Source organism: Anomaloglossus baeobatrachus, chromosome 5 (assembly GCF_048569485.1).
Source record: "Anomaloglossus baeobatrachus isolate aAnoBae1 chromosome 5, aAnoBae1.hap1, whole genome shotgun sequence".
Lineage (NCBI taxonomy): Eukaryota > Metazoa > Chordata > Amphibia > Anura > Aromobatidae > Anomaloglossus > Anomaloglossus baeobatrachus.
In genome coordinates this window covers 563,068,731-563,082,998 of record NC_134357.1, presented here as the reverse complement: position 1 = coordinate 563,082,998, position 14,268 = coordinate 563,068,731, and the positions used below count along the sequence as shown (strand labels likewise).

Here is a 14,268-nt window from a genome sequence, read left to right as displayed (position 1 = left end):
TCCCAGCCTGAGAATACCATCCTCCAGCTGTCAGACTTTGTCATGGTTGGGTATCAAAATTGGGGGGGACCGCACGCTTTTTTAAAATTATTTAATTAAATATTTAAAAAAAAAAAAAAGCTGCATGTGGATTCTCTTATTTTGATACACAGCCAAGATAAGCGCTTGGCTGCAGGCTGCAGCCTATAGGCGTATGCTTTATTTGTGCTGGTATCAATAGCTGGGGACCCTACAACAATTTTATTTATTTTTACACCACAATATAGACCTGCAGACCGTGCCTGTGATTGCAAGCAGCTAGGCACACTGTCACACAGACTGGTTGCAGTCAGACGTGTCCCCAATCACAGACAAAAGGACTGCTGGTGGGCAAAGAAAACAAGGAACATGTATGAGGTTAATGAGTGGCTCCAGAAGTAGAATGAGCGGTGTGCAAGCAGTTACAGCCGCCCCGGAGACTCGGTAAGTATAGCACGCTTGCTTCAATTACCCATCCCTTCTACCACCATTTTTAAGTGCCAGATTCTGGTCCCCATGGACTTATATGGGGACTGGCATCCAGCCAGATTTCCAGGATCGGTTCAAGGAACCAGTTTGTTTGTTTGTTTTAAACCAGGATTGGCGAGTCTAACCGGATATCTGTGAGTTCGCCTATCACTACTCAGGAGGAATTGCACAACAAATTGTGTGGTCCATTTTCTTCTATTACTTTACTAAAAATGAAAAGTTTTAGACGAAAATAACATTTTCCAAAAAACTAACTAATTTTTCATGTATCATTTCCACATTGTTCTAATTCTTCTGAAGCATTTGAAGCATAGGGATGACTGAACCTGAACTGTATAATACGGGGCTCGTACAGAATGCCTACTGTCTAGGGCTCGAACAGACTCATGTCGGAGTTCGGATGCTGATTAAATTTTGTTGTAAGGCTACATTGGAGCCTATCAGTAAGCTTTTCGGCATGGGAAGATGCCTGTTCGCTGCCATGAACAAAAATAAATAAATAAAAAACATAACATTGGGTGAGGGGCCCCCCTATTTTTGATAAAAAGTGCAGGTAAAGCAAACATCAGCAGGCTGCTGTCTGTTTTACCTTAGCTGGCTATTAAAAATAAAGGGAACCCCACACAGTTTTGTTTTTGGTTTTTTTTTGTTTTTTTATTTATTATTTAATTAAATACAAAAAGGCATGGGGTCCCTCCTATTTTTGATTACCAGCCAAGGTAAAACAGACCGCTGAGGCTGGTATTATCAGGCTGCAAAGGCCCATGGTTATTTGGCCCTTTGCAGCCTAAAAATAGCAGTCCACAGCCGCCCCAGAAGGGGTACATCCCTTAGATGCAACAATTCTGATGCTTTGCCCTGCTCTTCCAAATTACCCTGGTGCGAGGACAATCTGAATAATACTTTAGGGGTTGATGTTAGCTGTGAATTGACAGCTAGCGTAAAGCGCAGGGCTAACTAATGTATAAGCTGCTATCATACACCCCCATTACTAACTCTGTAAGTGTACAGTTAAAAAAAAAAACCTCACACGCAGGAAAAAAATAGTTTATTTCAATAAAGACTCACCCCCCCTCCCACATTCCCTCGCTTACCAATTTCTCATTTAAACAGAAATTCTTCCTACGTAACTCAATGGTGTAATGTCCCGCACCACCCATCGATTCCTATGGTGCCTCGTTGTCAAAACAAGGTGCCATAGAAAACTCCCTGTAAGCGGCAGTTATGGAATTTCTTATGAGCGTGAGAAATTCCGGGTCTACTGCTGATAGCGAGTCACCTATGGAGCCTTGTTCTAATACTACTGACTGACAGGCTCATTTATTTATTTTAACCCCTTAGCGACCCATATGTACTGGGTATGTCATAGTGAAATCGTGGCCCTGGAGCCCCAGTGACTACGATCGGTTTACAAAAACTGACGATTCGGGAAGGAGGGGACCTCTGCCTGACCTCAGGAGGGGTGGTGTCCCCTCCCCGGACCTACGGAGGCAGTGATTGGCTGAGTGACGTTCATCAGCCAATCACAGCCACTGTAATGTTTCAACCACTGTAATGTTTTAGCCGTTGAAAATGGCTGAAACATTGAAATCCAGCCATGATCAGTGCAGCTATAGCACTGATCATTGGCTGGAGCTGTGTGACCTCTGTTTCACCCTCCCCCAGCTCCACCGGCCTTGTGACCAATCTCAACAATCACCGTGGATCTAGGGCCGCTGACCTGTAGGTGACTACTCCCCTCAGCTTCACTCCGTCTGTGGAATCTGAGGAGAGCAATCCCTGCGTGTGCCCCATCAGTAAGCCACTGCTTCCGATCCGCCGCCACCCTCCTACATCTGCTGCCCCCCCTCTATCCGCTCTCCCATCTCTCACCCTCCCCGATCTGTTACCGCCTTCATCTGCTGCCTCCATCTGCTGCCTCCTCCATCTGCTGTGATCCTGCTGCCTAGATCCATCCTGTCAGGTAGCTATCACCAATCTCACCTCCCACTCCCCGTCCCCCTTCCCCTCCATCCTCCACCGCTCCTGCATCCTTTGTACCCTCTCCCATCCTCAGTCGCTCCTTCATCTCCTGCGCCTTCTCCCATCCGCCGCCGCTCCTCCATCCGCTGCCGCCCCTCCATCTGCCGCAGCGCCCTCTCACATCCTTGATGCCCTCTCCCAGCCACTGCCACCCTCACATCCACCGCTGCTAAACCCATCTGCTGCTCCCCTTTATCTGACGCTGCCCCATCTGCTGCCTCATCGATCTGCCTCCATCTCTCCTATGATTCTGCTGCTGTTCTGATCCATCCCGTAAGTATTGTTCTTGGCTCTTTTGTAACTATCCCCAATCCCACCTCCCACTCCCTCTCCACCTCCTCACCCCCGCCTGCTTGCTGCCAAGCGCTCATCAGCTACGTGATTGACCCCCAAATAAAAAAAAAAGACCAAAACTTGAACAATTACACAGTGTGCAGAATTGTTAGGCAAGTTGTACTTTAGAGGATTTTTTTTCTTCTTGATCAACAACTATGTTCTCAATCAACCCAAAAAAACTCATAAATATCAAAGCTTAATATTTTTGGAAGTTGGAGTGGGTTTTTTTTAGATTTGGCTATCTTAGGAGGATATCTGTTTGTACAGGTAACTATTACTGTGCAGAATTATTAGGCAACTTAATAAAAACCAAATATATTCCCATATCACTTGTTTATTTTCACCATGTAAACCAATATAACTGCACAAAATTTAGAAATAAACATTTCTGACATGCAAAAAAACAAAACCCCAAAAAATTAGTGACCAATATAGCCACCTTTCTTTATGATAATACTCAACAGCCTACCATCCATAGATTCTGTCAGTTGCTTGATCTGTTTATGATCAACATTGCATTCAGCAGCCACCACAGCCTTCCAGACACTGTTCCAAGAGGTGTACTGTTTTCCGTCCCTGTAGATCTCACATTTTATGAGGGACCACAGGTTCTCTATGGGGTTCAGATCAGGTGAACAAGGGGGCCATGTCATTATTTTTTTATCTTTTAGACTTTTACTGGCCTGCCATGCTGTGGAGTAGTTGGATGCATGTGATGGAGCATTGTCCTGCATGAAAATCATGTTTTTCTTGAACGATACCAACTTCTTCCTGTACCACTGCTTGAAGAAGTTGTCTTCCAGAAACTAGCAGCAGGTCTAGGAGTTGAGCTTCACTCCATCCTCAACCCGAAAAGGTCCCACAAGTTCATCTTTGATGACACCAGCCCATACCAGTACTTCACCTCCACCTTGCTGGCGTCTGAGTCAGAGTGGAGCTCTCTGCCCTTTACTGATTCAGCCTCTGGCTCATCCATCTGGCCCATCAAGAGTCACTCTCATTTCTTCAGTCCAAAAAACCTTTGAAAAATCAGTCTTAAGATCTTTCTTGGCCTAGTCTTGACGTTTTATCTTATGTTTCTTGTTCAAAGGTGGTCGTTTTTCAACCTTCCTTGGCCATGTCCCTGAGTATGGCACACCTTCTGCTCTTTGATACTCCAGTAACATTGCAGCTCTGAAATATGTCCAAACTGGTGGCAAATGGCATCTAGACAGCTTCACGCTTGATTTTCCTCAATTCATGGACAGTTATTTTGCCCAACACGCTTCTTGCGACCCTGTTGGCTATTTACCATGAAACGCTTAATTGTTTGGTGATCACGCTTCAAAAGTTTGGCAATTTCAAGACTGCTGCATTCCTCTGCAAGACATCTCACAATTTTGGACTTTTCAGAGCCCGTCAAATCTCTCTTCTGACCCATTTTGCCAAACTTAAGGAAGTTGCCTAATAATTAAGCACACCTTATATAGGGTGTTGATGTCATTACACTACAGCCCTTCTCATTACAGAGATGCTCATCACTTGATTTACTTAATTGGTAGTTGGTCTCAAGCCTATATAGCTTGTAGTAGGACAACATGTATAAAAAGTATCGTGATCAAAATACTCATTTTGCGAATAATTCTGCACTCAGTGTAGGTACCTGATCAGCAAGCATCCAGCAGCCGTACTTTACTTTGGAGAGGACTTATTTTTTCTATCCTACCTAGTTTCCCCCCCCCCATCATTTTTGCAACACATCCGTGCGTGTGTCCTGATTTTTTTTTTATTTTTTTTTATGCCATGGGGGTCTAGTTTCCAAACTGGGGTCACACATAGGGCAGCTCCACTGTTTCGGCACATCACAGGCTCTCCAAACGCAACATGGTGTGGCTAACCATTCCAGCTAATTTTCCGTTCAAATAGTCAAATGACACACCTTCCCTTCGAAGCTCTGCCGTGCACCCAAACAGTGGTTTTCTGCCACATATGAGGTATCAGCATACTCAGAGCAAATCGCCCAACAAATTTTGCAGTCCATTTTATTCTATTACCCCTGTAAAAATTAGAAAATTGAGCCTAAAATAACATTTTTGTGGAAAAAAAAGTACTTTTTTGTTTTTATGGCTCAATGTATGAAGCATATGAGGGTTCAAAGTGCTCATTACCCATCTAGATTTATGCCATGGGGAGTCTAGTTTCCAAAATGGGGTCACATGTGGGGGGGCTCTACTGTTTCGGCACATCAGGGGCTCTCCAAATGCAACATGGTGCTGCTAACGATTCCAGCTAATTTTCTGTTCAAAAAGTCAAATGACGCTCCTTCCCTTCCGAGTCCCGCCGTGTGCCCAAACAGTAGTTTGTCGCCACATATGAGGTATCTGCATGCTCAGAAGAAATTGCCCAACAAATTTTGGGGTCCATTTAATTCTGCTACCCTTGTGAAAATGCAAAATTTGAGGCTAAATTAAAATCTTTGTTGCAAAAAGTAAAATGTTCATTTTTTCCTTCCACATTGCTTTAAGTCCTGTGAAGCACCTGAAGGGTTAATAACCTTTTTGAATGTGGTTTTGAGTAGCTTGAGGGGTACCATTTTTTAAATGGTGTCACTTTTGGGTGTTTTGTGTCATGTAGACCTCTCAAAATTACTTCAAATGTGATGTGGTCCCTAAAAAAAAAAAAAAAAAGTGGCTTTGTAAATTTTGCTGTAAAAATTAGAAATTGCTCAAATTTTTCCAAAATTGTACTGATGTAAAGTAGACATGTGGGAAATGTTATTTATTAATTGTTTTGTGTCATATGTCTCGCTGGTTTAAGAGCATAAAAATTCAAACTTTGAAAATTGCATAATTTTCAAAGTTTTCGCCACATTTCCAATTTTTTTTTTTCACAAATAAATGCAAAAAATATTGTCCTAAATTTACCACTAACATGAAGTCCAATCTGTCACGAAAAAACAGTCTTAGAATCACTAGGATCCGTTGAAGTGTTCCAGAGTCATAACCTCATAAAGTGACACTTGTCAAAATTGCAAAAAATGGCCGGGTCATGAAGGTGAAAACAGGCTGGGGGCTGAAGGAGTTAATGGATATTTTATGTAGTTAAAAAATGTTTTTTTCCAAGTTTTATATTATTGAAAAAGTAATGAAGGTGTTATTCTATGCAGGTGACTTTATTAGGAGATCAAAGAGACTTCTGACACCTGACAGTCAACCATATAATCTTGGTGTACCACGAGAAACAGATGAAGAACATTTGGTTATCCCAGCTGTATCCTCAGTGCTTCACAGCAAAAACCTATCATCTTATCCTATAGAACAGATTTTATCTTCTGATTCATCACAAACGTTTAGGGAAAATAAAAGTAATAGAAGGGGTGTTAGAACTACCAAAGCAGAGAAGCCATTTTCATGTTCAGAGTGTGGGCAAGCTTTTCCTTACAAATCAAATTTTATTAAACATCTTAGAACTCATACGGGGGAGAAGCCATTTTCATGCTCAGACTGTGGGAAATATTTTACTAGTCAATCAAGCCTTATTGTACATAAGAAAGCTCACACAGGGGTGAAGCCATATCCATGTCCAGACTGTGGGAAATGTTTTGCAGACAAATCAAAACTTGTAAGACATCAGAGAATTCATACAGGTGAGAAGCCATTTACATGTTTAGATTGTGGAAAAAGTTTTAATCAGAAATATGTTCTTATTGTCCATCGGAGAAGACATACAGGAGAGAAGCCATTTTCATGTTCTGAATGTGGAAAATGTTTTACAAAGAAATCAACTTTTGTTATACATCAGAGAAGTCACACAGGAGAAAATCCATTTTCATGTTCAGAATGTAAGAAATGTTTTACAAAGAAATCAAGCTATATTATACATCAGAGAAGTCACACAGGAGAGAAGCCATTTTCATGTTCAGAATGTGGGAAATGTTTTGCAGATAAATCAATTCTTGCTAAACATCAGAGAACTCACACAGGGGAGAAGCCATTTTCTTGCTCAGAATGTGGGAAATGCTTTACAAAGAAATCAACTTTTGTTATACATCAGAGATCTCACACAGGGGAAAAGCCATTTTCATGTTCAGTATGTAGGAAAAATTTTTATGAGAAATCAAGTTTTCTTAGACATCTCAGAATTCACACAGGGGAGAAGCCATTTTCATGCTCAGAATGTGGGAAATGTTTTGTAGATAAATCAACTCTTGTTAAGCATCAGAGAATTCACACAGGCGAGAAGCCATTTTCATGTTCAGAGTGTGCGAAAGATTTTCCTTACAAATCAAATTTTCTTAAACATCTTAGAACTCATACGGGGGAGAAGCCATTTTCATGTTTAGAATGTGGCAAATGTTTTGTAGCTAAATCAACTCTTGTTAAGCATCAGAGAACTCACACAGGAGAGAAGCCATTTTCATGTTCAGAGTGTAGGCAAGCTTTTCCTTACAAATCAAATTTTGTAAAACATCTTAGAACTCATACGGGGGAGAAGCCATTTTCATGTTCAGAATGTGGGAAATGTTTTGTAGATAAATCAAGTCTTCTTCAGCATCAGAGAACTCACACAGGGGAGAAGCCATTTTCATGTTCAGAATGTGGGAAAAACTTTGTTCAGAAATCACATTTTCTTAAACATCTGAGAACTCACACAGGGGAGAAGCCATTTTCATGTTCAGTATGTGGGAAAGACTTTTCTCAGAAATCTTATTTTCTTATACATTTGAGAACTCACACAGGGGAGAAACCATTTTCATGTTCAGACTGTGGGAAACGTTTTGTCTGTAAACCATATTTGGTTAAACATAGAAAAACTCACATAGGGAAAAATCCGCCAGATTTATGTTGACATTGTGAGAAAAGGTTTTCTTTCAAAACAACTTTTGTTAAAGAGCTCACATAGGTGAATAGCCATTTTCAAATCCAGAATATATAAAATATTTTATTTGAAAATTAAATTCTCTTTATCAGAAATTTAGACTTGTTACTTATAGAGGGGTGAAGCCATCTTCATGCTCTGAATTTAAGGAGGTAGTCAATGGAATTCTCACCAGGCCTAGAACTGATTGGAGCCATTGGACGATGATGCTTGATCGCACCAATCAGTGAGCAGAAATGCAGTCTGACCTCACAGTGACCTCTCTGCTCTGCCTCATTCCAACTTGAAGAGTAGTCATTGTCATTCTGCAGTTCTGCTGAACCTTGTTGAACCTTGTGGTGCATCTAAATAAATTAGAATATCCTCAAAAACTTAATTTATTTCAGTAACTCAATACAAAAAGTGAAACGCATTATATAGAGTCATTACTAGAGTTGAGCGGGATGCCAATAATCCGGGGACGGCGGATCATTAACAGACTTAAAAATAAGTCCGATCCGCTCCGGAATCCGGTGCCCATATAAGTCAATGGGGACTTGAATCCGGAGGTTAATAACGTTTGTGGAGGGGCTAGGAGCGAGCACGGCATACTCACCGAGGCGCTGTCATGGTGGCACACCCATTCCAGGTCATGCTGCTACCTTCCGGAGCCGACAATTCAATTTTCATTGTTTTCCCCGCCCACCGGCGTGTTTTTTGCAGCTAGACACGCCCCCATCCTGAGTGGCAGTGTGTCAGCTAACTGCAACCAATCAAAGGCGCCAGGACGGCCGGTGGGCGAGGAAAGCAGTGCACTGTCGGTCAGTTCAGTTCACGGTGGTAAATACTCGGCAGCACAGTTATAGCACGCGGCTGCAGCCCCAGCTGTCGCGCTGTAGCTGTGCTGTGTATACAGTGCCCAGAGTCACATGTGCGAGGCTTTGCTGGGTGCTGCCACGTCAGACTCACGTGAGCCCCTCGCATGTGTGACTGCAGGGAAAGTAAAAAAAAAAAAACTACGTGCGGTCCCCCCTAATCTTCATCCCCAGCCAACATAATGCCGGCCGGGGGCTGGTATATCCTCAGCCCGCAGCCACCCGGTACTGCCGCATCTGTTAGATGCAACCATACCGGTGTGCGCTACTGGCTCTTCCCGCTAGCGTGATGCGGTGCCAGTCGGGGTAATAGCAGGATTAGCAGCGACGCACAGCTGCTGCTAAACCCTAGATTTGTGTGATAGCACAGGCGTCTATCAGATATCTGCATCACACAAACCTGTAAGTGACAGTAAATAAACACAGAGAAAAATCCTTTATTTGGAATAAAGTACAAAACACACCCTGCTTCTCCTCTTTATTAAGCCCAAACACCCTGCAGCTCTGACGTAATCCACAGGAGAAGTCCCACGCCGCTTCAGCTCTGCTACATCTGAATATCACAGAGCGCGGCACGACCGACCGCTCTCTGTGTGCTCCAGAGAATGCATGAGCTGCGCATTGAGCGGTGACGTCACTCAGGTCATTTGCGGTCACAGCTGGAGGTTCCCACGGTCCTTCATCTGTGATCGCAGGTAACCTGACCTCAGGTGGAGGTCACTGAGCTCACAGACCTGCATCTCCTAGCAGAAAAAGCGCTGTTTTTTTGGCCAAGAGATGCAGATTTTGTGCTGACATTTTTATACCATATTCCTGTATCCAATCTACACCTCCTGGCAAAAAAAGCGGTGTTTTGACGCAATTGTTATGCCGCGGTTTTTGCCGCGGTTATTTTTCCACAATTTTTGCTGCGGTTTCTTGCCAGGAGGTGCACATTTGGTGCTGAAATCGCCTGCACCAGCTTTCAGCACCAAATGTGCACCTGTGGCAGAATTTTTTTTTTTATTTTTGGGGGCCAAGGGATGCAAATTTGATGCTGAGATTTTTACACCATATTCCTGCATATAATCTAGACCTCCTGGCAAAAAAACGCGGTGTCTTGACGCAATTATTTTGCCGCGGTTTTTGCCGCGGTTATTTTTACCAGGAGGTGTAGATTAGGTGCCGGAATATGGTGTAAAAATGTTATAATTACACAATTTACATCCCTTGGTCCAAAAATTTAAAAGAAACAAACGTTTAGACTCGGTGCAAATTTGGTGCAGGATTTTGGTGTATTACTTCACCAACAAATTTGCATCTCCTGGCAGAAAACGGAAATGAAATGGTTTTCATACTGCTGGTTTTTGGCTGTTTTTTGCCAGGGGATGCAGATGTAAGATAAAATTGCACCCACATGCACGCTCCTGTCAGAAGTGTGCAGCTGTGTCGGTGATGCGCTGTCAGACTCGTGCGGGTCTGACATCATAACTCACAACCTGCCACTGTCTGAACATGAGCGTGCATGTACCTCGAAACACATGCACGCTCCTGTCAGAAGTGTGTGCGGGTGATGCGGTCAGACTCGTGCGGGTCTGACATCACACGGCACAGCCTGCCACTGTCTGAACATGAGCGTGCATGTACCTAGAAACACATGCACGCTCATGTCAGATGTGTGTGCGGCTGTGCTGCGATGCCAGACTTGTGGGAGTCCCTCGCAAGTGTGACTGCTGCCTAAGATAAACTGCATGCGTTTTTTTTAAATTTAAATAAATAATTTTAAAAAAACGTGCGGTCCCCCCCAATTTTCATTCCCGGCCATGATAACGCCGGCTGGGGGCTGGTATATCCTCAGCCCGCAGTCGCCCGGTATATCCGCATCTGTTAGATGTGACCATTCCGGGGCGATATCGGCTCATCTTGATTGCCCTGGTGCGGTGACAATCAAGGTAATAGCAGGGGTTAATAACAGCATATGGCTGCTATTAAACCCCAGGTTTGTGATAGCACGGGCGTCTGTGAGACACCTGCATCACAAACCTGTAAAATTATAGTAAATAAACAAGACACAGAGAAGTCCTTTATTTGGAATAAAATACAAACGCAGCCTCCTCATTCACCACTTTATTATCCCAACACCCTACAGCTCTGACGTAATCCACATGAGATCCAGCGAAGACACAGCCAGCTCTGCTACATGTCACAGCGAGCAGCCATAGAGAAGACTGCCCGCTCTGAGTGCAGCGGAGCCGCGATAAGCAATGCCTGCACGGCAGAGCTGTCAGGCAGGGGGCGCGTCAGCCAGGAACCAATCACAGCTGAGAGGACGGCCGGTGGGTGGGGAAAACACGGAAAGCTGTGTGATTGCGTGCACAGCACAGGAAGTGAAAGCGCGACCCGGAAGCAGTGTGCCGCCATGACACCGAGTCTCTGTAAGTATGAAACGCTCATTTATTTATTGGTTGTTTTTTTTCACTTTTATTAATTGCCGGTTCCGGATCGTGCAGCCGGAATCCCGGGTCCGGGTCGGGCCTGGAAATAGTGCTGAAACCGCGCAGATCCGGACATTTACAGTCCGGGCCCGCTCAACACTAGTCATTACACACAGAGGGATCTATTTCTTGTGTTTATTATTTAGAGTCATTATACACAGAGGGATCTATTTCAAGTTATTTCTGTTAATGTTGATGATTTTAGCTTACAGTCAATGAAAACCAAAAGCCATTATGGCAGAAAATTAGAATATTATATAGGACCAATTGAAATAATGATTTTAAACTCAAAAATGTTGGCCTACTGAAAAGTATGTACAGTAAATGCACGCAATACTTGGTCAGGGCTACTTTTTCATGAATTACTGAATCAATGCAGCGTGGCATGGAGGCGATCAGCCTGTGGCACTGCTGAGGTGTTATGGAAGCCCAGGTTGCTTTATTAAAAACACCAGCACTCAGACAGGGATATATATTGCACCGGAAAGGTGCACAAAAAACAGTGCCAAGAAAGACCTGAATATGTGGAACTGCTTGTAGAGGACAAATTTTGCGTGAGAAGTTTGTCAATGAAATAAACTACATTGATAGACAAAACAGACTACAGCATTCCCCAACACAAATGATATGGATTGAGGACCGCTAGTTAAGTGCCCATAAAAGTGTTGAAGTATGTTGAGGTATGCCTTCATGATCAGGGATCTTGGTTACTGATGAAGAAGGCACATTAGCCTTCAAAATGCTTTGGAACCTTTGTGGTTTTACAGGTTCCCATAGCTTGCATAGAGTCAGTGACGTCACACGGTCTCTCTCCACATGCACGTCTGGTAACTACGGAAGCCACCGGCCAGGGCTCTTAGTTACCTGCGCTAATCTCAGCCGCCTGCCATCCACACTGCCCGACAGGATCATTATCCATATGGGGAGTAATCTTCAGCATCTTCGGAAGCAAGTGGTGGTCTGAACCCCTGTACAGCTCCAGTCAAACCTTCACTGCCGGATGCTTCAAGCATCAGCACACCGCTACTCTAGCCCTACTGTAGCCTCCATTTGATCATCATTTCTGTTGCCTATCTCATCTTCCAGGCAAGTACAAATATACAGTTAAACCTATGATTCAACCCTAGAACAACAAATTTCCTGCAGATCCAGGATGGGTAAAGTATAAAAGTTACTTTTATTAAATCATTTAAAATGCTAGTTCACAGGTGTTCCACGGAATACAGTCATCCTACGCATTTCGACAAAAGTCGTATGGTCTTATTCATGGATGCAAAGCAGTCACAAACATCTGATCCTTAAATAGCACATGATTCAAGCCTGGTTTGTTTTTAAGTACAGATTTGGCATTTATTGTCATACCTCAACATACTTCAAAACTTTTTAGGGCACTTAACTAGTGGTCCTCAATCTATACCGTATGTGTTGGGAAGAGCGGTAGTCTATTTTGTCTATCAACATTACTGATTAGCATCAGTGCTACCATTTTGGCCAGACTTTTTTTTTTCCTGTCGAGACCTGAATTTGATCCAATCTAAGTCAATGGAGATTCAAACTCGTCTGCTGTGAACTGGTCGTAGTAAGGGCTAGGGTGCAGCAAAAGGAAGCCAAATGGGGGTAAGAGCAGGACAATCACCCTGCAAGCAAAGGTGGATAGGGAAATTATTTCAATGGATTCTGTCACCATAGCAATTATGGTTACATAGCAAGTAAATTAAGAAAATAACAGTTCCTCCACAGACCAACAATTCTTAAAAATGTCCCTACATAGCTTGTTTTCAGAACTGCACGCACAGCCAAGTTAGGAATAATGGAATATGACACTACTTTGGTTGTTATTGGTACTGGGCCCATGATTAAGAGGGGAGCCAGTGGAAGCTGAAGCAAAGGAACTGGAACTAAATGTGGAAGCCCCATCACTTTACGGGGAGACGTGTGGACACATACTTTTCCACCATGTTTTTGAAACTTCGCCTCCTGATAATATGGAGTGTATCTGATGGTAGTGCTGGATATAGTGGTATTCTGAGGAATGTCTTGTCATCTGCATGTACCAGAGGGAAGTGTATCATTTGGGTGCGTAGCAGGCACAGATCGACCACATCCTCTCCTTGCAGCAGCTCCACCACCAGCAGCACCACGTTCCCTACTTAACACCCTCCACATGGTTTTACATCACAAAAATTGAAAGTAGAGAAGAATCTGTATGCACAAGGCTAGATGACACCAATATGCACTAGGCTATATTAGAGCTTTTTGCACCAGGCAGTACTAGAGTAGTATTATGACAAGCGGTATTAGAGCAGTATTGTACCAGGCAGTATTAGAACTGTTTGCACCAGGCTGTATTAGCACAGTATGCATCAGGATATATTAGATTTGTTTGCACCAGCCGGTATTAGAGCTGTTTTTCACCGGGCATTGTTCAAGCTCTTTGTACCAGGCGGTATTAGATCAGATTAAACCATCCAATATTAGAGCAGCATTACAGCAGTATTGCATAAAGTGTTATTTAAACTATTTGCACTAGGTGGTATTGGAGCTGATTAAACCTGCCAGTATTAGAGCTATTTGAACCAGTCGTTATTTGAGCTGTTTGGACCAAGCAGTATTAGAGCAGATTAAACCAGTTGGTATTAGAGCAGTATTGCACCAGGCAGTGTTAAAGCTTTTTGTACCACGTGATATTAATGTAGTATTGTGCCAGGCTGTATTAGATCATTATTGCACCTGGCGGTATTAGAGCTGTTTACACCAGGCTGTATTAACGTAGTATGCACCAGGGCGGCATATTAGAGCTGTTTGCACCACGCCGTATTACACAGTTACATAGCTTGAAGAAAGCTCTAGTTACATCTAGATCAACCTTCCTCCACCAATTATACATTTTGTCATTAAGTCACTTATAACCGACAATGTTGTGTGTACTGAGGAAATCATCCAACCCTTTTTTGAAAGCTGTTATACTATCTGCCATTACTACCTCTTGTGGTAGGGCATTCCACAGTCTGACTGCTGTAACTATAAAGAACCCTTTCCTATTTATCTCACAGAATCCCCTTTCTTTCACTCGCAGTAAGTTTCCCCTGTTCCTTAGTATTGTCTTTGGCAGAAATAAGTCATGTGCCATCCTTTTGTATTTGCAACACATGTATTCATACATATAAATGAGATCTCCTCTGAGACGTCTTTTTTTCTAAACTAAACAAATCTAACTT

The 14,268-nt window shown here is 43.1% G+C and overlaps 1 protein-coding gene across 1 annotated transcript in view; it reads left to right on the top strand.

Moving 5' to 3' along the window:
• Window positions 1-14,268, top strand: part of LOC142313023 (uncharacterized) — a 203,665-nt gene that overhangs the window by 128,901 nt on the left and 60,496 nt on the right. The window contains exons 13-14 of the mRNA XM_075352010.1: window positions 6,011-7,687; window positions 9,941-9,951. Coding sequence (XP_075208125.1) covers window positions 6,011-7,687; window positions 9,941-9,951 — 1,688 coding nt within the window. The remainder of the gene's footprint in view (window positions 1-6,010; window positions 7,688-9,940; window positions 9,952-14,268) is intronic.